Source organism: Nerophis ophidion, linkage group LG06 (assembly GCF_033978795.1).
Source record: "Nerophis ophidion isolate RoL-2023_Sa linkage group LG06, RoL_Noph_v1.0, whole genome shotgun sequence".
Classification (NCBI taxonomy): Eukaryota; Metazoa; Chordata; class Actinopteri; order Syngnathiformes; family Syngnathidae; genus Nerophis; species Nerophis ophidion.
The window spans coordinates 18,944,669-18,970,936 of record NC_084616.1 but is presented as its reverse complement, the minus strand read 5'-3'; the positions used below and the strand labels follow the sequence as shown (position 1 = coordinate 18,970,936).

The 26,268-nt window shown below is 40.6% G+C and overlaps 1 protein-coding gene across 1 annotated transcript in view; it reads right to left on the bottom strand.

Moving 5' to 3' along the window:
* Positions 1-23,247, bottom strand: part of hspg2 (heparan sulfate proteoglycan 2) — a 331,901-nt gene extending 308,654 nt beyond the window's left edge. Inside the window, exon 1 of the mRNA XM_061902940.1 lies at positions 22,866-23,247. Coding sequence (XP_061758924.1) covers positions 22,866-22,925 — 60 coding nt within the window. The 5' untranslated portion in view covers positions 22,926-23,247. The remainder of the gene's footprint in view (positions 1-22,865) is intronic.
* Positions 23,248-26,268: the final 3,021 nt, after the last annotated feature.

The window sequence follows — 26,268 nt, the reverse complement described above, 5'->3', positions numbered from 1 at the left end:
TGAAGACAACACATGACGTGTCTATATTAGCTATATTAGCCTACTACCAAAATTACTTTAGAAGTCTTATATAAGTGTTATAATGAAGACAACACATGATGTAAGTGTCTATATTAGCCTACTATCCAAATGACTTTAAAAGTCTGATATAAGTGTTATAATAAAGACAACACATGATGTAAGTGTCTATACTAGCCTACTACCAAAATTACTTTAGAAGTCTTATATAAGTGTTATAATGAAGACAACACATGATGTAAGTGTCTATATTAGCCTACTATCCAAATGACTTTAAAAGTCTTATATAAGTGTTATAATAAAGACAACACATGATGTAAGTGTCTATACTAGCCTACCATCAAAATTACTTTAAAATTCTTAAAAAAGTGTATAATGAAGACAATACATGATGTAAGTGTCTAGACTAGCCTACTATCAAAATTATTTTAAAGGTCGTATATAAGGGTATAATGAAGACAACACATAATGTAAGTGTCTATACTAGCCTACTATCAAAATGACTTTAAAAGTCTTATATAAGTGTATGATGAAGACAACACATTATGTAAGTGTCTATTTTAGCTATATTAGCCTACTATCAAAATGACTTTAAAAGTCTTATTTAAGTGTTATAGTATAGACAACACATGATGTAAGTGTCTATACTAGCCTACGATCAAAATGACTTTTAAAGTCTTATATAAGTGTTATACTGAAGACAACACATGACGTAAGTGTCTATATTAGCTATATTAGCCTACTATCAAAATGGCTTTAAAAGCCTTATATCAGTGTTATAATGAAGACAACACATGATGTAAGTGTCTATATTAGTGTCTATATTAGTTATCTGATAGTTGTTGGTCTGCCATTTTTCTGGAACAACGTGGCGGACAAACAACTATCAGAAATGCAGGCAATATTACATACATGTGATGAGACGTGCAAATATAAATTAAATACACGGAGGACATAAGTAACGGAAATTAAATGAGCTCAAAAATACCTACGAATGAAGCATAATTAGTTAGCCCATTTAGCATGTTAGCACCGATTAGCTTGCAGTCACAGATTGACCAAATACTGGATAAACACTCCAGTAAATCAATAAAATCAACAAAGCTCACCCTTGTGTATTCATTCACGCACAGTATAAAACGCTTGGTGGACAAAATGAGACAAAGAAGGAGTGGCATAAAACACGTCTTTCTGTGGCAGCGTGGGAGAAATTTGAACATGTACAGAAACTACGATGAGTTCAAGGAACGCTGAAATTGGTAGGACAAACCGGTGCTTGCCGAATACTCTCAACATGCTTCACAGAAAATATATTAAAACTATTTTTTTTTTTTCATCTTTTGCCATTTTCACACATTTCTGAAAGAGGTCCAGGGAGCCACTAGGGCGACTATGACCCCGGATCTAATGAAATTTAACGTTAGAAAGGACGTTTAATAGAGCAACTTAAGTTTTCCGTACACGCCACAAAAACCTTCAAAAATTAAGCAATTTGTTTTTGAACTTTGTTTAGAATAAAACCAAATACAACACTTCATTGTCATCAAGCATGAGAAGATGACATTACAGCCGCCGACTTTTTTTTTAATTAAATCAGAAAATATTTACAAAAAACACATGATAAAGAATAATTTTTTTGGGTTATTTTTTTTTTAATACATAAAGTTTTGAAGAATATATATTTTTCCTATATATATATATATATATATATATATATATATATATATATACATATTTCAAATCTTTGAGCATTGAAAACCCTGAAAGGAGGGTATTGTGCGTGTGTGTGTGTGCGTGTGTGTGTGTGTGTGTGTGTGTGTGTGTGTGTGTGTGTGTGTGTGTGTGTGTGTGTGTGTGTTATGTCTGGATGATAGTTCCAGCGAGTTGTTCTGGTCCTGAGAAAGTATGCAGCAGGATGAGGCGTCCTGCAAAGCAAAGGTGTGTAAACATGATAAGTGTTGCATGAACGTAAACACACAACCGCCTAAAAAGGACCTCATCAGATGAATTAGTTGTGTTTGCACAAATCAACGTAAACTCCTGAGAGAGTTTGACGCCTCAGATAAAAGTCTCATGAGAAAAAGATGAGCTCAATGCGCAAGACGAGACTTGTTGTCTCGCTGCTTTTTCGACCAACCATCAAAGGGAAGGAATCTCAAAGAGCAGTGAAATTATTTCTGAAGACTTTAAAACTGCACAAATACATAAATGTGATGAATAACACAAATAAATGAATAAAAATTAACATATAAATACATAGATGAGGTGGCGACTTGTCCAGGGTGTACCCTGCCTTCCGCCCGATTGTAGCTGAGATAGCGCCCCCCGTGACCCCAAAAGGGAATAAGTGGTAAAAAATGGATGGATGGATATAAATACATAACCATAATAAATTACATATAAATACATAACTATAATAAATAACGAATAAATAACATATAAACGCATAACTATAATAAATTACATATACAAAATAACTATAATAAATAACATATAAAAACATAACTATAACAAATAACATAAATACATAACTATAATAATAACATAAATACATAACTATAACAAATAACACATAAATAAATTACTATAATGAATAATAGATAAATATGATAAATAACATAAATAGATAACTATATTAAATAATATTACTATAATGAATAACATATAGATACATAAATATAATAAATAACATATACATACATAATTATATTAAATAATACAACTATAATGAATAACATATAAATAAATTACTATAATAGATAATAAACATAATAAATAACATATAGATACATAAATATAATAAATAACATATAACTATAATAAATCAAAGATAAATACATAACTATAAAATATAACAGATGACAAATACATAACTATAGTAAATAACACATAAATACATAAATATAGTTAATAACATATAAATGATTAACTATAATAAATAACATAAATACATAACTATAATACATAACATATAAATACATTAAAATGATAATTAATAGATAAATATAATAAATAACATATAAATATATAACTATAATAAATAACTATAATAAATTACAAATAACTATAATAATAACTGTTATATTACTCAATAACAATAAGTAATATACAAAAAAATAACTGTAATAAATAACATATATATATATATATATATATATATATATATATAAAATAAATAACACACAACTAAAATGAATAATAAAAAATTATAATAAATATTGTAAAAAACAAATAACTATAATAGATAACATAAAATAAATAACTACAATAAATAACCACAATAAATAACACAGCAAAACACAGAATTATAATAAATAAATATAATAACACAAAAAATACATATTTACTTTAATAAATAACCAATAACTATAATAAACAACACACAAACACATAACTATAATAAATACATGCATTACTATAATAAATAACATAAAATAAATAACTATAATAAATGACTACAATAAATAACACAGCAAAATACACATTTATAATAAATAACTATAATAACCCAAAAAATACATTACTATAATAAACAACAAATAACTATAATAAACAACACATAAATACACAACTATATGTTTTTAAAATAACTACAATAAATAACGATAATAAACAACACATGGAAACATAACTCTAACAAGTAGCACATAAATAATAAATACATAACTGTAATAAATAACAAATAACTATAATAAACAACACACGAATACATAACTATAATAAATAGCACATAAATAATAAATACATACCTATAGTAATTAACAAACCACTATAATAAACAACACATGAATACATAACTATAATAAATAGCACATACATAATAAATACATAACTATAATAAATAGATCCATTAAATAGCATATAAATACTTTTTGAGCATACAGCTCCTTTTTATGGCTTGCTGGTGTCCTGCGGTCATGTGACCTGACTGTGAACTTTCCTGCAGCTGCTGCCTCATAACAGCAATGAAAAATGATATTTACTTTCAGGACAAAATGGGCACAACTTTAACCCTTTGGCTGTCTCTCAAACACATGAATGTTTAATGGATTTTATTCAAATGACTTTACTGATGTGCATTTTGTAAGCGTGCTAACAGTTAGCATCTGTCAAGTACCAAGTCATATGACCCTTAGGTGTTCAGCTCTAAAATTGGCTAAAAAATTAGCACCCAAAAAAAAGTTGGCACATTTGCAATAGCATTCAGCTGCAAAATTGGCTCAAAAGTTTATGACACTAATGTTAGCATGCTATCAGTTAGCATGTGTAAAGTACCAAGATACATGACTCTTAGGTGTTCGGCTCCAAAATTGGCCAAAAAAGTTAGCACACTACAACAGTTAGCATGTGTCAAGTACCCAGTCATATGACTCTAAGGTTTTCAGCTCTAAAATTGGCTAAAAAATTAGCACCAAAAAAAAGTTGGCACATTTGCATTAGCATTCAGCTGCAAAATTGGCTGAACAGGTTATCACACTAGCGTTAGCATGCTATCAGTTAGCATGTGTCAAGTACCAAGTTATAAGACTCTTCGGTATTCGGCTCTAAAATTGGCTAAAAAAAAAAAAGTTAGCACACTAATATTAGCAGGCTAACAGTTAGCATGTGTAAAGTACCAAGATACATGACTCTTGGGTGTTCAGCTCTAAAATTGGCTAAAAATGTTAGCACACTACAACAGTTAGCATGTGTCAAGTACCAAGTCATATGACCCTTAGGTGTACAGCTCTAAAATTGGCTAAAAAATTAGCACCCAAAAAAAGTTGGCACATTAGCATTAGCATTCAGCTGCAAAATTGGCTCAAAAGGTTATCACACTAATGTTAGCATGCTCTCAGTTAGCATGTTTCAAGTACCAAGTTATAAGACTCTTTGGTATTCGGCTCTAAAATTGGCTAAAAAAAATAAGTTAGCACACTAATATTAGCATGCTAACAGGTAGCATGTGTAAAGTACCAAGATACAAGACTCTTAGGTTTTCAGCTCTAAAATTGGCAAATAAATTAGCACCTTACAACAGTTAGCATGTGTCAAGTACCAAGTAATATGACTCTAAGGTGTTCAGCTCTAAAATTGGCAAAAAAATTAGCAGCAAAAAAATGTGGCACATTTGCATTAGCATTTAGCTGCAAAATTGGCTCAAAAGGTTATCACACTAATGTTAGCATGCTATCAGTTAGCATTTTTCAAGTACCAAGTTATAAGACTCTTCGGTATTTGGCTCTAAAATTGGCAAAAAAAAAAAGTTAGCACACTAATATTAGCATGCTAACAGGTAGCATGTGTAAAGTACCAAGATACATGACTCTTAGGCGTTCAGCTCCAAAATTGGCAAATAAATTAGCACCTTACAACAGTTAGCATGTTTCAAGTACCCAGTAATATGACTCTAAGGTGTTCAGCTCTAAAATTGGCAAAAAAATTAGCAGCAAAAAAAAGGTGGCACATTTGCATTAGCATTTAGCTGCAAAATTGGCTCAAAAGGTTATCACACTAATGTTAGCATGCTATCAGTTAGCATGTGTCAAGTACCAAGTTATAAGACTCTTCGGTATTCGGCTCTAAAATTGGCTAAAAAAAAAAGTTAGCACACTAATATTAGCATGCTAACAGGTAGCATGTGTAAAGTACCAAGATACATGACTCTTAGGTGTTCAGCTCCAAAATTGGCAAATAAATTAGCACCTTACAACAGTTAGCATGTGTCAAGTACCAAGTAATATGACTCTAAGGTGTTCAGCTCTAAAATTGGCAAAAAAATTAGCAGCAAAAAAAAGGTGGCACATTTGCATTAGCATTTAGCTGCAAAATTGGCTCAAAAGGTTATCACACTGATGTTAGCATGTTATCAGTTAGCATGTGTCAAGTACCAAGTTATAAGACTCTTCGGTATTCGGCTCTAAAATTGGCTAAAAAAAAAAGTTAGCACACTAATATTAGCATGCTAACAGGTAGCATGTGTAAAGTACCAAGATACATGACTCTTAGGTGTTCAGCTCCAAAATTGGCTTAAAAATTAGCACCTTAATGTTAGCATGCTAACTGTAAACATCTGTCAAGTACCAAGTCATATGACACTTAGGTGTTGGACTCTAAAATTGGCTAAAACTTGCATCCGCTGAATATCCGCAGAGCGTGTGGTGCAGCTGTGAAGGGAAGCGGACAGGTTGGAGTTCCAGGAGCAGAGCTGAATAGGAACATCATGTCAGTACACGCAGGGCGCTGAGGTGTTTGAAAGGCGAGGCGTGACTCTGGGAGCAGGAACACCGAGTCAGGGGCAAACACGGGCTGAAAAACTTCTCCAGGGCTTGTGGCGCGGACCCATGAGCAAAGCGTTACACTGTTTGTATTTCCCGTCAAAGGACATATTTGTTCCAGCTCTTCTCGTCGCAAACTAAAATGCGCAAAATCTCACACGATTGATTCGAAAAAGAAAAAGTTGCGATGGGTTTTTGATGTTTCAATAAAATTGAATCGACGAAGAATTTGTTATCAAGGTTTTCTAGGCGCAGTCAGGGCGTTGAGGGGATCTGGTTTGGTGGCTGCAGGATTAGGTCTCTGCTTTTTTGCAGAGGATGTGGTCCCGATGGCTTCATCTGGACAGGATCTTCAGTTCTCACTGGATCGGTTCGCAGCCGAGTGTAAAGCGACTGGGATGGGAATCGGCACCTCCGAGTCCGAGTCTATGGTTCTCGCCCGGTATAGATCTGTATAGATCCGTTGTGGTAAATAAGGAGTTGAGCCGGAAGGGCAGCCAAAATGAGTTTCCTCCTTCATCTAATCAGGATCTTCACTCTCAATGGATTGGTTCGCAGCCGAGTGTCAAGCGACTGGAATGGGAATCGGCACCTCCGAGTCCGTGTCCATGGTTCTCGCCTAGAATAGGAATGAGTGCCATCTTGCTTGCCCCAAGTGGAGGAGTTCAAGTACTTGGGAGTCTTATTCACGAGTGAGGGAAGAGGGGATCGTGAGATCGACAGGCGGATTGATTCAGTAATGCAGACGCTGTATCAATCCGTTGTGGTGAAGAAGGAGCTGAGCCAGAAGGCAAAGCTCTCAATTTACCGGTCGATCAACGTTCCCATCCTCACCTATGGTCATGAGCTTTGGGTTATGACCAAAAGGACAAGATCACGGGTACGGGCGGCCAAAATTAGTTTCCTCCTTCATCTAGCCAGGATCCTCAGCTCTCAATGGGTTGGTTCGCAGCCGAGTGGGAAGCCACTGGGATGGGAATCGACACCTCCGAGTCCGAGTTCATGGTTCTCGCCCAGAATAGGAATGAGTGCCATCTTGCTTGCCCCAAGTGGAGGAGTTCAAGTACTTGGGAGTCTTATTCACGAGTGAGGGAAGAGGGGATTGTGAGATCGACAGGCGGATTGATTCAGTAATGCAGACGCTGTATCAATCCGTTGTGGTAAATAAGGAGTTGAGCCAGAAGGCAAAGCTCTCAACTTACTGGTCGATCAACGTTCCCATCCTCACCTATGGTCATGAGCTTTGGGTTATGACCAAAAGGACAAGATCACGGGTATGGGCGGCCAAAATTAGTTTCCTCCTTCATCTAGCCAGGATCCTCAGCTCTCAATGGGTTGGTTCGCAGCCGAGTGGGAAGCCACTGGGATGGGAATCGACACCTCCGAGCCCGAGTTCATGGTTCTTTCCCGGAAAAGGATGAAGTGCTATCTTGCTTGCCCCAAGTGGAGGAGTCAAAGTACCTGGGAGTCTTGTTCACAAGTGAGGGAAGAGGGGATCATGAGATCGACAGGTTGATTGATTCAGTAATGAGGAGGCTGTATCGATCCGTTGTGGTAAATAAGGAGTTGAGCCGGAAGGCAAAGCTCTCAATTTACCGGTCCATCTACGTTCCTATCCTCACCTATGATCATGAGCTTTGGGTTATGACCAAAAGGACAAGATCATGGGTGAAATGAGCTTCCTCCACCGGGTGGCACGACTCTCCCATAGAGATAGGGTGAGAAACTCTGTCATCCAGGAGGAGCTCAAAGTAAAGCCGCTGCTCCTCCACATGGAGAGGAACCAAATTAGGTGGTTTGGGCATCTTAGCTGTGTCCCAATTCAGGGTCAACATCCTTCGAAGGGCGTATTTGAAGGCCAAAGGCTGTCCCAAATCATTCAAATTCGAAGGCTACTCCAAATGCAGCCCAAGAATGCGTCCCTGTATTCAGAGGATGAAACGCGACTATCCTTTGTGGCCTCCCATCTCCCAAGATGCTTTGAACGCCTTTGTTCAACCTGGATCTTTTTGACCATGGCGGCAGTGAATACACTTTCAAATGTAAGCATCCTAGCTAGACTGTCCCATTTATCAATGGGTGACACATCCTTCGGAGGTGCCTCATAAGCCCAGCTTTCTGGGGCTGCGTAGGCCGGGTCCTCCGAAGGATGCTGACCCTGAATAGGAACACAACTCTGGTCAGGATGTAACCCGAACGCCTCCCGAGGGAGGTGTTTAGGGCACGTCCAACCGGTAGGAGGCCACGGGGAAGACCTAGGACACCTTGGGAAGACTATGTCTCCCGGCTGGCCTGGGAACGCCTCGGGATCCCACGGGAGGAGCTGGACAAAGTGGCTGGGGAGAGGGAAGTCTGGGCTTCCCTGCTTAGGCTGCTGCCTCCGTGACCCGACCTCAGATAAGCGGAAGAAGATGGATGGATATATGGATGGTTTTAAGTGTTCCTCGTAACCACAAAAAACACAGGATTTCATCAAAAGTTGTATTGATGTTTTAGTCGTTTTATAGCAAAGAGATTTAAAAGGAGACACTAGATGGCAGTAAAAACACATACTCGGCGTTCATTGTCATATTACTGCACTGTTTAATTCATTATGACTACTGCCGTATTTTACGGACCATTTTATAAGGCGCACAAATAAAAGAATAAATCTTACCGCCAACGATGAAATGATCCATTTTAATAGCTACGGCAGTAGCATATAGCTTGAAGCAGTTAGCATTCCATGACCCACAATGCACTTCTGCCTTACCCTCCCCCGCCGAATTCTTATTGATCGACGTGTGTGTGACGATTGCTGACATTTTCTTTGCCCCTTCCGCGAATGAGATAAATAATATGATTTATTATTTTACGGGAATGTGTTAATAATTTCACACATAAATCGTCCATCCATCCATTTTCTACCGCTTATTCCCTTTAGGGGTCGCGGGGGGCGCTGGCGCCTATCTCAGATACAATCGGGCGGAAGGCGGGGTACACCCTGGACAAGTCGCCACCTCATCGCAGGGCCAACACAGATAGACAGACAACATTCACACTCACATTCACACACTAGGGCCAATTTAGTGTTGCCAATCAACCTATCCCCAGGTGCATGTCTTTGGAAGTGGGAGGAAGCCGCAGTACCCAGAGGGAACCCACGCATTCACGGGGAGAACATGCAAACTCCACACAGAAAGATCCTCAGCCTGGAATTGAACCCAGGACTGCAGGACCTTCGTATTGTGAGGCAGACGCACTAACCCCTCGTCCACCGTGAAGCCCATAAATTGCTCCGGAGTATATGTCGCACCCCCGGCCAAACTATGAAAAAAAATGTGACTTATAATCCGAAAAATACGGTATATATACATATATATATAAATGTATTTTAAAAGTTTTTTATTTTTTAATCGGTTTTTGAAAATTTTAAAAATTTTTGAATCGAGGTTGGCAGGTTTGCCACTGACAGTTTGTTTGTGTATTAGTTATTCTTCTGTGTGTGTTTGGTATTTCCTGTTTTTAGTTCCTATCAGCGCTCTTATTTTGTCTGTTTCCTGTTTTTTTCCCCTGTGCGCTGTTTTTCCCTCAGCTGTGGCTGATTGGCACCTGGCCACACCTGGTGTCAATCAGCCCGGTTTTATTTGAGTCTGTTGCTGGATTATTGTCTTGTCGATGTCGCTCTTGTCGCTCCTGTCGCGTTGTGCCGTGTCTTGTATTTGCAGCGTAGCGGTAAACTATATCCGTTAGATGTTTGTAGCTTACTGTTCTTTGTACCCTGCTTCCAGTTTGTTTTGTGCTACACGTTACGACTTTTGTTTTCCTGTTTGCTTCCACGCTAGATAAACCCTTTTTGTTTTTGCTAGCTTCTATGTTAAGCTCCTTTTATTTTCTAGCTCCCATGCTAGCTCCCTTAGTTTGCGCACTTTTTGGTGTACCCTTTTTGTTTGGTTTTGTCTAAGTATTTTAATGAAATCATGTTTACTTACGAAATGCCTGCCTCTTTCTCTGCATCTTGGGGTTCGTCACAAACTAACTTTGACAGAGGTGACGTATAAAAGAGTTGAGAAATTGTTACATGTTGTTCTGCTTTTTCTACACAAAAAACAAACATGAGTTCTATTTGACAATTGACTCAGAGACTAATTTGATTGGTGAAAATAATGCTGATTGGACAAAATGTGCGAGGAAGTTGCAGACGTTGGATAAAGTTGTGAGACCGCAGACACTCTGCGAGGATTGGTTGACTTTGTGAATTCCTCGGACTGATGACTGCCTCCTACAGGACCAGAGTGGAGTCACGTGCGATACGTCAAACTTCCATACTCCGTTTTTCTTTTCTGTCTGTGAACTGTTCCACTGAGCTGGAGAGAGAAGAACCTAGCAGCCTCCAGCCTTGGCACAGGTTTACTCTGAGCTATGAATAAACCCTCAGAACGCAGCCAATGAAGAGAAACAACAAACGTGCTTCATGCCACCAACCAAGATGCCATCTCTCCTGCTGCTTTGAGTTTACCGAAGCAAGTCTTCCAGCAATTAAGGGGAAGGTTCAAGTCCCTTCTGTTCAAACGATGGAGTGCAGTCTGTGTTTGCACTGCTGTGCTCGCAGTCCTCACCGCCTGTGAATGGAATGAAGTCCAGGTCGTCTGGATCAACAAAGACTCTCACAGAACACAGAGCTCCCCCTCGGCCTGATCAGCGCGTCACATACTTCAGAGCGCATAAATCAAGAGATTAACTTGTCACACTGGAATACTTTTATGTGCATCAAGCGCTGGGCTTGCCATGACTTACACCCATGCCGGATTTACATTCACAGGAACCCAAGCCACCCTCAACACCGTGAGGTCCGGCGACACTTGTGTCAGACGCACACCTAATACCAATATCGTAAAGTCCGGCGACACTTGTGTCAGACGCACACCTAACACCAACACCGTAAAATCAGGGGCACTTGTGTCAGAAACACGCCTAACCCCAAAACAGTGAAGTCCGGGGACACTTGTGTCCGACGCACACCTAACACCAACACAGTAAAGTCCAGGGACACTTGTGTCCGACGCACACCTAACACCAACACAGTAAAGTCCGGGGACATTTTTGTCAGACGCACACCTAAAACCAACACCGTAAAGTCCGAGAACACTTGTGTCAGAAGCACATCTAACACCAACACCGTAAAGTCCGGCGACACTTGTGTCAGACGCACACCTAACACCAACACCGTAAAATCAGGGGACACTTGTGTCAGACGCACACCTAACCCCAAAACAGTGAAGTCCGGGGACACTTGTGTCCGACGCACACCTAACACCAACGCAGTAAAGTCCGGGGACACTTGTGTCAGACGCACACCTAACACCAACACCTTAAAATCAGGGGACATTTTTGTCAGACGCACACCTAACACCAACACCGTAAAGTCCGACGACACTTGTGTCAGACACACGCCTAACCCCAAAACAGTGAAGTCCGGGGACACTTGTGTCCGACGCACACCTAGCACCAACATCGTAAAGTCCGGGGACACTTGTGTCAGACGCACACCTAACACCAACACCGTAAAATCAGGGGACATTTTTGTCAGACGCACACCTAACACCAACACCGTAAAGTCCGACGACACTTGTGTCAGACGCACACCTAACACCAACACCGTAAAATCAGGGGACATTTTTGTCAGACGCACACCTAACACCAACACCGTAAAATCAGGGGACATTTTTGTCGGACGCACACCTAACACCAACACCGTAAAGTCCGACGACACTTGTGTCAGACACAAGCCTAACCCCAAAACAGTGAAGTCCGGGGACACTTGTGTCCGACGCACACCTAACACCAACACAGTAAAGTCCGGGGACACTTGTGTCAGACGCACACCTAACACCAACACCGTAAAATCAGGGGACATTTTTGTCAGACGCACACCTAACACCAACACCGTAAAGTCCAACGACACTTGTGTCAGACGCACACCTAACACCAACACCGTAAAATCAGGGGACATTTTGGTCCGACGCACACCTAACACCAACACCATAAAGTCCGACGACACTTGTGTCAGACGCACACCTAACACCAACACCGTAAAATCAGGGGACACTTGTGTCAGACACAAGCCTAACCCCAAAACAGTGAAGTCCGGGGACACTTGTGTCCGACGCACACCTAACACCAACACAGTAAAGTCCGGGGACACTTGTGTCAGACGCACACCTAACACCAACACCGTAAAATCAGGGGACACTTGTGTCAGACACAAGCCTAACACCAACACCGTAAAATCAGGGGACACTTGTGTCAGACGCACACCTAACCCCAAAACAGTGAAGTCCGGGGACACTTGTGTCCGACGCACACCTAACACCAACACCGTAAAATCAGGGGACACTTGTGTCAGACGCACACCTAACCCCAAAACAGTGAAGTCCGGGGACACTTGTGTCCGACGCACACCTAACACCAACGCAGTAAAGTCCGGGGACACTTGTGTCAGACGCACACCTAACACCAACACCTTAAAATCAGGGGACATTTTTGTCAGACGCACACCTAACACCAACACCGTAAAGTCCGACGACACTTGTGTCAGACACACGCCTAACCCCAAAACAGTGAAGTCCGGGGACACTTGTGTCCGACGCACACCTAGCACCAACATCGTAAAGTCCGGGGACACTTGTGTCAGACGCACACCTAACACCAACACCGTAAAATCAGGGGACATTTTTGTCAGACGCACACCTAACACCAACACCGTAAAGTCCGACGACACTTGTGTCAGACGCACACCTAACACCAACACCGTAAAATCAGGGGACATTTTTGTCAGACGCACACCTAACACCAACACCGTAAAATCAGTGGACATTTTTGTCGGACGCACACCTAACACCAACACCGTAAAGTCCGACGACACTTGTGTCAGACACAAGCCTAACCCCAAAACAGTGAAGTCCGGGGACACTTGTGTCCGACGCACACCTAACACCAACACAGTAAAGTCCGGGGACACTTGTGTCAGACGCACACCTAACACCAACACCGTAAAATCAGGGGACATTTTTGTCAGACGCACACCTAACACCAACACCGTAAAGTCCAACGACACTTGTGTCAGACGCACACCTAACACCAACACCGTAAAATCAGGGGACATTTTGGTCCGACGCACACCTAACACCAACACCATAAAGTCCGACGACACTTGTGTCAGACGCACACCTAACACCAACACCGTAAAATCAGGGGACACTTGTGTCAGACACAAGCCTAACCCCAAAACAGTGAAGTCCGGGGACACTTGTGTCCGACGCACACCTAACACCAACACAGTAAAGTCCGGGGACACTTGTGTCAGACGCACACCTAACACCAACACCGTAAAATCAGGGGACACTTGTGTCAGACACAAGCCTAACCCCAAAACAGTGAAGTCCGGGGACACTTGTGTCAGACGCACACCTAACACCAAAACAGTGAAGTCCGGGGACACTTGTGTCCGACGCACACCTAACACCAACACAGTAAAGTCCGGGGACACTTGTGTCAGACGCACACCTAACACCAACACAGTAAAGTCCGGGGACACTTGTGTCCGACGCACACCTAACACCAACACAGTAAAGTCCGGGGACACTTGTGTCAGACGCACACCTAACACCAACACCGTAAAGTCCGAGAACACTTGTGTCAGAAGCACATCCAACACCAACACCGTAAAGTATCGGGACACTTGTGTCAGACGCACACCTAACACCAACACCGTAAAATCAGGGGACACTTGTGTCAGACACACGCCTAACCCCAAAACAGTGAAGTCCGGGGACACTTGTGTCAGACACACGCCTAACACCAAAACAGTGAAGTCCGGGGACACTTGTGTCAGACGCACACCTAACACCAACATCGTAAAGTCCGGGGACACTTGTGTCCGACGCACACCTAACACCAACACCGTAAAGTCCGGGGACACTTGTGTCAGACGCACACCTAACACCAACATCGTAAAGTCCGGGGACACTTGTGTCAGACGCACACCTAACCCCAAAACAGTGAAGTCAGGGGACACTTGTGTCAGACGCACACCTAACACCAACATCGTAAAGTCCGGGGACACTTGTGTCCGACGCACACCTAACACCAACACCGTAAAGTCCGGGGACACTTGTGTCAGACGCACACCTAACACCAACATCGTAAAGTCCGGGGACACTTGTGTCAGACGCACACCTAACCCCAAAACAGTGAAGTCAGGGGACACTTGTGTCAGACACACGCCTAACACCAACACAATAAAGTCAGGGGACACGTGTGTCAGACGCACACCTAACACCAACACCGTAAAATCAAGGGACATTTTTGTCAGACACACACCTAACACCAACACCGTAAAGTCCGACGACACTTGTGTCAGACACACACCTAACCCCAAAACAGTGAAGTCCGGGGACACTTGTGTCCGACGCACACCTAACCCCAAAACAGTGAAGTCCAGGGACACTTGTGTCAGACGCACACCTAACCCCAAAACAGTGAAGTCCGGGGACACTTGTGTCCGACGCACACCTAACCCCAAAACAGTGAAGTCCGGGGACACTTGTGTCCGACGCACACCTAACCCCAAAACAGTGAAGTCCGGGGACACTTGTGTCCGACGCACACCTAACCCCAAAACAGTGAAGTCCGGGGACACTTGTGTCCGACGCACACCTAACCCCAAAACAGTGAAGTCCAGGGACACTTGTGTCAGACGCACACCTAACCCCAAAACAGTGAAGTCCGGGGACACTTGTGTCCGACGCACACCTAACCCCAAAACAGTGAAGTCCGGGGACACTTGTGTCAGACACACACCTAACCCCAAAACAGTGAAGTCCGGGGACACTTGTGTCCGACGCACACCTAACCCCAAAACAGTGAAGTCAGGGGACACTTGTGTCAGACGCACACCTAACACCAACATCGTAAAGTCCGGGGACACTTGTGTCCGACGCACACCTAACACCAACACCGTAAAGTCCGGGGACACTTGTGTCAGACGCACACCTAACACCAACATCGTAAAGTCCGGGGACACTTGTGTCAGACGCACACCTAACCCCAAAACAGTGAAGTCAGGGGACACTTGTGTCAGACACACGCCTAACACCAACACAGTAAAGTCAGGGGACACGTGTGTCAGACGCACACCTAACACCAACACCGTAAAATCAAGGGACATTTTTGTCAGACACACACCTAACACCAACACCGTAAAGTCCGACGACACTTGTGTCAGACACACACCTAACCCCAAAACAGTGAAGTCCGGGGACACTTGTGTCCGACGCACACCTAACCCCAAAACAGTGAAGTCCAGGGACACTTGTGTCAGACGCACACCTAACCCCAAAACAGTGGAGTCCGGGGACACTTGTGTCAGACGCACACCTAACCCCAAAACAGTGAAGTCCGGGGACACTAAAATGTTGGTTAGCAGATTTTCAGAAAGCGAACAAAGCAACTTTGCTGCTGGCAGGAAACTTCTTCTTCTACCAGTTGTGATGCAAGACAGTTTGAACTGACATTGATTTGCCTGACCCCAACATTCCAGCATGGTGGGAGGGGGTGGGGGGGTTAAGGGGGGCCCTGTGGCAACAGCAGCGCCGACGCCTAATTGAATCATGGGACAGTGGCGCTTGGGGCCACACTTCAAAGTCCCCGTAGAAGAAACAGATGCTCATGGTTCACATTCATTCAAGGTTTTGCTGCTATTTCACCATTCAACACCACTTCCTGTGGCCATCCTCTAACACGGGGGTGTGTCCAAACCTTTCCACTCAAGGCTGTAAAATATATTTATTCAACGCTTAAATCTCTTGATATATATACATATATATGTATATGTATATATACATATATATATATGTATATGTATTTATATATACATATATATCCATCCATCCATCCATTTTCTACCGCTTATTCCCTTTTGGGGTCGCGGGGGGCGCTGGCGCCTACCTCAGCTACAATCGGGTGGAAGGCGGGGTACACCCTGGACAAGTCGCCACCTCATCGCAGGGCCAACACAGATAGACAGACAACATTCACACTCATATTCACACACTAGGGCCAATTTAGTGTTGCCAATCAACCTATCCCCAGGTGCATGTCTTTGGAAGTGGGAGGAAGCCGGAGTACCCGGAGGGAACCCACGCATTCACGGGGAGAACATGCAAACTCCACACAGAAAGATCCCGAGCCTGGATTTGAACCCAGGACTGCAGGAACTTCGTATTGTGAGGCAGATGCACTAACCCCTCTGCCACCATATATATACATACATATATATATATATATATATATATATATATATATATATATATATATATATATATATATATATATATATATACATATATATATATACACTGTGTATATATACAGTATATATATATATATATTTATATATATATATATATATATATATATATATATATATATATATACATATATATGTATATACGTATCTATATACATACATACGTATATACATATATATATATACATACATATATACATACACATACACATACATATATACACATACATATACATACATACATACATATGTATATATATATATGTATATATATGTATATACACATACATATATATACATACATATATACACATACATATACATACATACATATATATTAAATACTGTATATGTATATATATATATATATATATATATATATATATATATATATATAGTATATATACATATATATATATACACTGTGTATATATACAGTATATATATATATATATATTTATATATATACATATGTGTGTATTGTTTGGATATATTGTTTGTGTATATATATATACTATGTATATATATACATATATATACATATATATATGTATATACACATATACATATATACATAAAATATATGTTGTGTATATATATGTATATGTATACATCTATACATACATTTATACATACATACATGTATATATACACATATACATATATATATACATAAAAAATATGTTGTGTGTGTGTGTATATATATATATATATATATATATATATATATATATATATCCATCCATCCATCCATTTTCTACCGCTTATTCCCTTTCGGGGTCGCGGGGGGCGCTGGCGCCGATAGGTTGATTGGCAACACTAGAATTGGCCTTAGTGTGTGAATGTGAGTGTGAATGTTGTCTGTCTATCTGTGTTGGCCCTGCGATGAGGTGGCGACTTGTCCAGGGTGTACCCCGCCTTCCGCCCGATTGTAGCTGAGATATATATATATATATATATATATATATATATATATATATATATATATATATATATATATATATGTATACACACAACATATTTTTTTATGTTTTATGCCTTTTCTTTTCAATACTTTTTATGGCGAAAACATAATGTATGCAATATTTTCCTAAAATAATTCCCCTGATTGGAATATGTAATTTGAAGTAATTGCAGCGTTAAATAACAAAATAAAAACCAGCCTGAATGGCATCTTTGTGTTATTAAAGTCAGCATTGCAACTTCCCCTCATCACATTTCACGTTCGCTCTTTTATTCCACTTTTTTATGTTTGTCTTCTTCTTTTTTTTACTTTGGACACCCCTGGTCTAAAAGCTACAACACGTCACTGCTGGATGGTAAAAAAAAACAAAAAAACAATAATACGTCTTGGTAATCATGCAGCTGGAAGAAGAATAGCTGCCTAGGGCCATGTGACATCATCATCGTTCATAACGCCAGGGATCAAATCCCAGAAGCTGATATGTCAGCCATGACAGACGGAAAATGTGCTGTGTTAGTGGGCGTGATGCTCCCTGCAAGCAGCCTCTTGTACACCAAGAACTAAATAAGAAATACTTCGTGTATGAACTATGACTAACAGTCCGCTCCAATATACTTCTCTTTTACCAAAGTTTGCACTGAAAACATCACTTTTACAACTTTTTTTTGGGGGAGGGAAAATAATGGGACTCAAACCCACGTCAGCTGTCTGATAAAATGTATGTTTGTTTTTGTGTAGACAAACTATTTATTGATTTGCATGTTATAGATGTTGAAGTGTGATGATAATCTCTCATTTACCAACAAAAATGAGCGCTATAGATGGCTCTCAACTGTTGAAAAATGTTCTTAAAAGGCGGGAAGGGTTGGAACATGAATGATTCCTTAAGACTTTTTTAAAAGTAAAACATACACGGAGAGTGTCTGGAACAGACAGAGGACGATAAAGAAGCCTCTGCTGTGTTTTTTTTTTATATTTATAATCATTCCTAATATTAGTTATAATGAGTTAAAACACTACTAGAGTTGCACTTAAAAATGAATTAAAAACGGTACTATACAGCTACTGAAAAATACCGCTACTTTTTTTTCCAAAAATTATGGCACGCTGTCGTGACATTGCTGGTAAAACGAGTTAAGGCGCATGTTAGGCAACATGCGGAGTACTTACAAGCAGAAACAGAGTGGAGATTTTTAAAAAAAAAAGGGAAACTGGATGCATTTCTCGTACAAATGAATTAAAAACGGTACTATACTGCTACTGAAAAATACCGCTACTTTTTTTACCCAACATTATGTCGCGCCGTCGTGACATTGTTAGTAAAAGGAATTGAGGCGCATGTTAGGCAACGTGCGGAGTACTTACAAGCAGAAACAGAGTGGATATAAAAAAGGCAAAACGGACACATTTTTTGTACTAATTAATCAAAATTGGTACTATACAGCTACCGAAAAATACTGCTACTTTTTTTTCCCAACATTATGGCGTGCTGTCGTGACATTGTTAGTAAAACGAGTTGAGACGCATGTTAGGCAACGTGCGGAGTACTTACAAGAAGAAACAGAATGGAGATTTTTTTTAAAAAAAGGGGAAACAGGACGCATTTTTCGTACTAATGAATTAAAAACGGTACTATACTGTTACTGAAAAATACCACTTCTTTTTTTTCAAAAAATCATGGCGTGCCAACGTGACATTGCTAGAAAAATTAGTTGAGGCGCATGTTGGGCAACGCGCGCAGTACTTACAAGCAGAAACAGAGTGGAGATTTTTTTTAAAAAGGGAAACTGGATGCATTTCTCGTACAAATGAATTAAAAACGGTACTATACTGCTACTGAAAAATACCGCTACTTTTTTTTCCAAAAATTATGGCATGCTGTCGTGACATTGTTAGTAAAACGAATTGAGGCGGATGTTAGGCAACGTGCGGGGTACTTACAAGCAGAAACAGAGCGGAGATTTTAAAAAAGGGGGAAACAGGACGCATTTTTCATACTAATGAATTAAAAACGGTGCTATACTGCTTCCGAAAAATGCCGCCACTTTTTTTCCCCGGACATTATGGAGCGGTGTCGTGACATTGCCAGTAAAACAAGTTGAGGCGCATGTTAGGCAACGTGCGGGGTACTTACAAGCAGAAACAGAGTGGATATAAAAAAGGCAAAACGGATGCATTTTTAGTACTAATGAATTAAAAACGGTACTATACTGCTACTGAAAAATACTGCTACTTTTTTTTCCCAACAGTATGGCACGCCGTCGTGACATTGCTAGTAAAACAACTTGAGGCGCATGTTAGGCAACGTGCGGAGTACTTACAAGCAGAAACAGAGTGGATATTCTTAAAAAAGGGAAACTGGACACATTTTTCGTACTAATGAATTGAAAACGGTACTATACTGCTACTGAAAAATACCGCTACATTTTTTTCCAAAAATTATGGCACGCTGTCGTGACATTGTTAGTAAAACGTGTTGAGGCGCATGTTAGGCAACGTGCGGAGTACTTACAAGCCGAAACAGAGCGGAGATTTAAAAAAAGGGAAACCGGACGCATTTTTCGTACTAATGAATTAAAAACGGTACTATACTGCTACTGAAAAATAACGCTACTTTTTTTTCAAAAAATTATGGCGTACCAACGTGACATTGCTAGAAAAATTAGTTGATGCGCATGTTAGGCAACGTGCGGAGTACTTACAAGCAGAAACAGAGTGGAGATTTTTTTAAAAGGGGAAACAGGACGCATTTTTCGTACTAATGAATTAAAAACGGTACTATACTGCTACTGAAAAATACCACCACTTTTTTTCCCCCCCAAACATTATGGAATGCTGTCGTGACATTGTTAGTAAAACGAGTTGAGGCGCATGTTAGGCAACGCGCGGAGTACTAACAAGCAGAAACAAGGTGGAGATTGAAAAAAAAGGGAAACAGGACGCATTTTTCGTACTCATGAATTAAAAACGGTACTATACTGCTCCTGAAAAATACCGCTACTTTTTTTCCCAACATTATGGCGCGCCGTCGTGACATTGCTAGTAAAACGAGTTGAGGCGCATGTTAGGCAACGTGCGGAGTACTTACAAGCAGAAACAGAGTGAATATAAAAAAGGCAAAACGGACGCATTTTTTGTACTAATTAATTAAAAACGGTACTATACTGCTACTGAAAAATACCACTTCTTTTTTTTCCCAAAATTATGGCGTGCCAACGCGACATTGCTAGTTAAACGAGTTGAGGTGCATGTTAGGCAACGTGCGGAGTACTTACAAGCAGAAACGGAGTGGATATAAAAAAGGCAAAACGGACGCATTTTTTGTACTAATTAATTAAAAACGGTACTATACTGCCTCTGAAAAATACCGCTGCATTTTTTTCCCAAAAATTATGGCATGCTGTCGTGAAATTGCTAGTAAAACGAGTTGAGGCAAATGTTAAGCAACGCGCAGAGTACTTACAAGCAGAAACAGAGCGGGGATTAAAAAAAAAAAGGGAAACAGGACGCATTTTTCGTACCAATTAATTAAAAACGTTACTATACTGCTACTGAAAAATACCGCTACTTTTTTTTCCCAACAATATGGCGCGCCGTCGTGACATTGTTAGTAAAACGAATTGAGGCGCATGTTAGGCAACGTGCGGAGTACTTACAAGCAGAAACAGAGTGAATATAAAAAAGGCAAAACGGACGCATTTTTTGTACTAATTAATTAAAAACGGTACTATACTGCTCCTGAAAAATACAACTTCATTTTTTTTTTTTTTAATTATGGCGTGCCAACGTGACATTGCTAGTAAAACGAGTTGAGGTGAATGTTAAGCAACGCGCGGAGTACTTACAAGCAGAAACAGAGTGAATATAAAAAAGGCAAAAGGGACGCATTTTTTGTACTAATTAATTAAAATTGTTACTATACAGCTACTGAAAAATACCGACACTTTTTTTGCCCGCACATTATGGAGCGGTGTTGTGACATTATTAGTAAAACGAATTGAGGCGCATGTTAGTCAACGCGCGGAATACTTACACGCAGAAACAGAGTGGAGATTAAAAAAAGTGGGAAACAGGACGCATTTTTCGTACTAATGAATTAAAAACGGTACTATACTGCTACTGAAAAATACCAATACTTATTTTTCCAAAAATTATGGCGCACCGTCGTGACATTGCTAGTAAAACGAGTTGAGGCGCATGTTAGGCAACGTGCGGAGTACTTACAAGCAGAAACAGAGCGGGGATTGAAAAAAAAGCGAAACCGGACGCATTTTTCGTTCTATTTTGGTTTCATCTGACCACATGACATTCTCCCAATCCTCTGCTGTATCATCCATGTATCCGTTTTGGTATAAACTCAACTCGTCGTGTTTGGAGGAAGAAGAATACTGAGTTGCATCCCAAGAACACCATACCTACTGTGAAGCATGGGGGTGGAAACATCATGCTTTGGGGCTGTTTTTTCTGCTAAGGGGACAGGACGATTGATCCGTGTTAAGGAAAGAATGAATGGGGCCATGTATCGTGAGATTTTCAGCCAAAACCTCCTTCCATCAGTGAGAGCTTTGAATGGTTGACCAAACACTTATTTTCCACCATAATTTACAAATAAATTCTTTAAAATTCCTACAATGTGAATTCTTAGATTTTTTTTTTCACATTCTGTCTCTCACAGTTGAAGTGTACCTATGATGAAAATGACAGACCTCTGTCATCATTTTAAGTGGGAGAACTTGCACAATCGGTGGCTGACTAAATACTTTTTTGCCCCACTGTATATCCATAAAGTGCAATGTATTTATCCGTACAGTAATCTATTTATTTATATCTGCACCTTATTGCTTTTTATTATCCTGCACTACCAAGAGCTAATGCAAGGAAATATTATTCTTATTTGTGCTGTAAAGTTCAAATTTGAATGACATTAAAAAAGGAAGTCTAAGTCTAATCCTGGTGTGAGTGGAAAGTGCAGGCAATGTCATGAAGTGAAGAAAAATGAATTAAAAGACCCTTGAATAAAAGCATGTTTTGATCGGGTATCGAATTCGGGTTTTTTTTTTTTTGGTAAGTTGTTCCAGAACATGTCAGACTAAGAATAGCTCGTTCCTGGGGACCGACTTAGACCTTCCACTTTGTCATCTTTACAGCTTTGACTCACTTTTGAACGCTTTAAAATAAACACCGCTTTTGTTCGGGCCCGGAGGATTTGCGGCTTTGACCTTTCAGACTTTGAGCGGATAGAAAGAAGGTGGAAAAGAAATAACGACATGTTACTCACAGTCAGCAGCTGGCATAAAAGGAGCGAACTGAGCAAGAGTCCGAAGATCCGGGAGCACATTTTCCAAGTCCTCTGAGACGAGAGGAAAAAAAAACAAAAAAAAACAACAAAAGTCCTTCTTTTGCAGGACGGACTCCTGCGGGGGTTTGGCGGTACTTCCCGGGGGACAAATCACTGGTGTGCCCTGCGTCCCGGGGCCCGTCGGGACGTCATCAACAGGTGGAGGTTAAAATAGGAGAGAGAAAAAAAAGAAAAAAGAAAGCAAGATCCGCTTCAGAAGAGTGCGCTCCGACGCTGAAAGAGGTTGCTGGATGAATGCTGCCAGTCTCCAGGCTGCGGCCAAACAAGTCCTGTGTGGGACGGAAGAGCTCCGCCGCCAAAGGAAAAGACGGACTGGATTTCAGGGAGCGCCGGAGATCCTCTCTGTGCAGACAGGACACAAAATCACATCAAGAAGATCAAATGTTTATATACAGCGAGATTGTGTCTTGTTTCATTTTGTTAAACTTAATTTAACTTGTATTTAACCTTCGTCTTGTGTTAGGGTCGGCACCGACCCGTTTTAGTTTTTAATTTTTAATTGTGACTTTAAGGTTTTACTACTTACGTATAAAATACTACACGGTCTAGCTCCATCCTATCTTGCCGATTGTATTGTACCATATGTCCCGGCAAGAAAACTGCGTTCAAAGGACTCCGGCTTATTAGTGATTCCTAAAGCCCCAAAAAAGTCTGCGGGCTATAGAGCGTTTTCCGTTCGGGTTCCAGGAATGCCCTCCCGGTAACAGTTCGAGAAGCATTTAAGTCTCACCTTAAAACTCATTTGTATACTCTAGCCTTTAAATAGACCTCCTTTTTAGACCAGTTGATCTGCCGCTTTTTTTCTTTTTCTCCTATGTCCCCCCCTCCCTTGTGGAGGGGGTGCGGTCCGATGACCATGGATGAAGTACTGGCCGTCCAGAGTCGAGACCCAGGATGGACCGCTTGTCGGGACCCAGGATGGACCGCTAACCTGTGAATCGGTTGGGGACGTCTCTGCGCTGCTGGTCCGCCTCCGCTTGGGATGGTTTCCTGTGGACGGGACTCTTGCTGCTGTTTTGGATCGGCTTTGAACCGAACTCTCGCGGCTGTGTTGGAGCCACTATGGATTGAACTTTCACAGTATCATGTTAGACCCGCTTGCTGTTTCAGGATTACAATATTGTTTTATTTTTCAATAAGTCTCTCAGTTGCTTTCCAGCAATTGTCTTTTCGTCTTTCGTCCTCGCTTGTGCTTTGGCTCCAGCTCCAACCCCGTCTCTCCTCCTGGCTGCTGCTTATAACCGAGCGGCAGGTGATTAGATAACAAGGCCCAGATGGGCCATCTACGCACCTGTCGCTGATTTCGAGGCTGATCCTGGCAACACCCCGCTTCTCTGCAGGCCCGCAGGCCACACCCCCCTCCACAGTTAGCTTCAGAATAACAATGTTATTACAAAAAATGTTATATGGCTCTTACAGAAATACATTTTAAAATATTTGGCTTCTTGGCTCTCTCAGCCAAAAAGGTTCCCAACCCCTGAATTAGAGCCAAAACTGAACATATAGACCGCCAGCTCTTCTCCCAATCATGTGAGCTGTCTCATTTTACCCTGTTATCCAGTACAAAAACAAACAAAGACAGGCATGTTCAGACATGAGAGGTCAATTCCGTATTAAATTATTAAAATGAAAAAAAAATAAAAAATGAAACAAACCTATTTAATACCCCTTAGCAATAATCAGGTAACAAAACAACCTTTTAATTCATTTATACTATTCTCTTGAGGTCTATTTTACCATTTTTTAAATTGAAATTGAGGGGTGTGCTGACAAAAAAAAGGCCCAATGGCCCACACCAAAAATATTAAAACTAATATTTTCATGGATAAGGAAGCCTAACAAGGTAACCAAGAGATGAGAAACAAATTGGATGATAGATCATCGTTTTTAGTGTATTTTACAGCTGATTTAAGACATGGTAACAGAAAGATAACACAAGAGGAAGGTTAAAAAAATAAAAACGAAAAAAAAAATCACTAAATGGATGCATTTTTTCCATGTGTTCACATTCATATGTTCGTCTGTAAATACACATTATTGTACTTCTACTATGACGTAACCGGAGTGTTACATACGTTGCAATTTGGGTAGACAGTGACCTCTGGTGGACAGAAGTGTACACTGCAGCAGTTACGTGTGTTGCCATTTGGATAGACAGTGAACTCTGGTGGACAGAAGTGTACACTGCAGCAGTTACGTGTGTTGCAATGAGGGGAGACAGTGACCTCTGGTGGACGAAGAAAATTCGCAAAACAACAGTGAATCACGTCTGTATTTACATCATGGTTGTCAAACTCTGGCCCGCGCGCCAAATTTGGCCCTTGAGGCAATATCAAATTAACATTAAGGCTGGCCCACCGGTACTATACAGCAGCAGAGCCGCTGTAACACCGCATTCGCCGCTGATTAGAGATGCGCGGTTTGCGGTCTCATCCGCGGGTCGGGCGGGTGACATGACGAAAAAATTGATTTTAATTAGATTCGGGCGGGTGGCAGTTGAATCATCCAGAATATTTGATATACATGGTTCTGGGATCGGTATCCTTTGCCATTCAAAGAGCCATTAAAGACCCGTGTCACAAAGCGAAGACGTCAATAGGAGACGCTATTATTCTCTAGAATGACTCCCAGCAGTCACCCAGATAATAAGTATCAGGGCGCGCTATGGAGTCATTGCATTTGTCGCCCTCTACAGTATGTACTATCTGCTTGTCAGTCCAGCAACATGTTGTGTGTGACTTCCGCAGCAGCACACAACTGTAAGGCATACTGGGTGACACAGAGTACACTAATGGTTGTGAAATCGAACAACAACGTATGCAGTAATGCATATGCTAGAGGAGGTTAGTACTGCTATGGATAATGATGAATTTACAATAGCCATCTATATTGATTTAAAAAAGGCCTTCGATACCATTGACCACAGACAGTTAATAAATAAGTTGGATAAGTACGGCATCCGAGGGCCAGCTCTGTGCTGGATCAAGAGCTATCTAGAAAATAGAAAACAATGTGTTCAGGTGGATAATACAATATCTGGATTTAAAAATATAGTTTGTGGAATTCCTCAGGGTTCTATAATTGGTCCTAAGTTATTTACAATTTTCATTAATGATTTTTGTGATGCATCAAGTTTCTTAACAGTTTTTATGTTTGCTGACGATACAACCATCCTTTGTTCTGGAAAAAATTTTAATGAATTTTTGGTAAAAATAGAACAAGAAATGACAGTGCTTAAAAACTGGTTTGATATGAATAAATTATCACTTAATATTGCTAAAACTAAATTTATGATATTTGGTACCAAAAATTAGGTATCTAA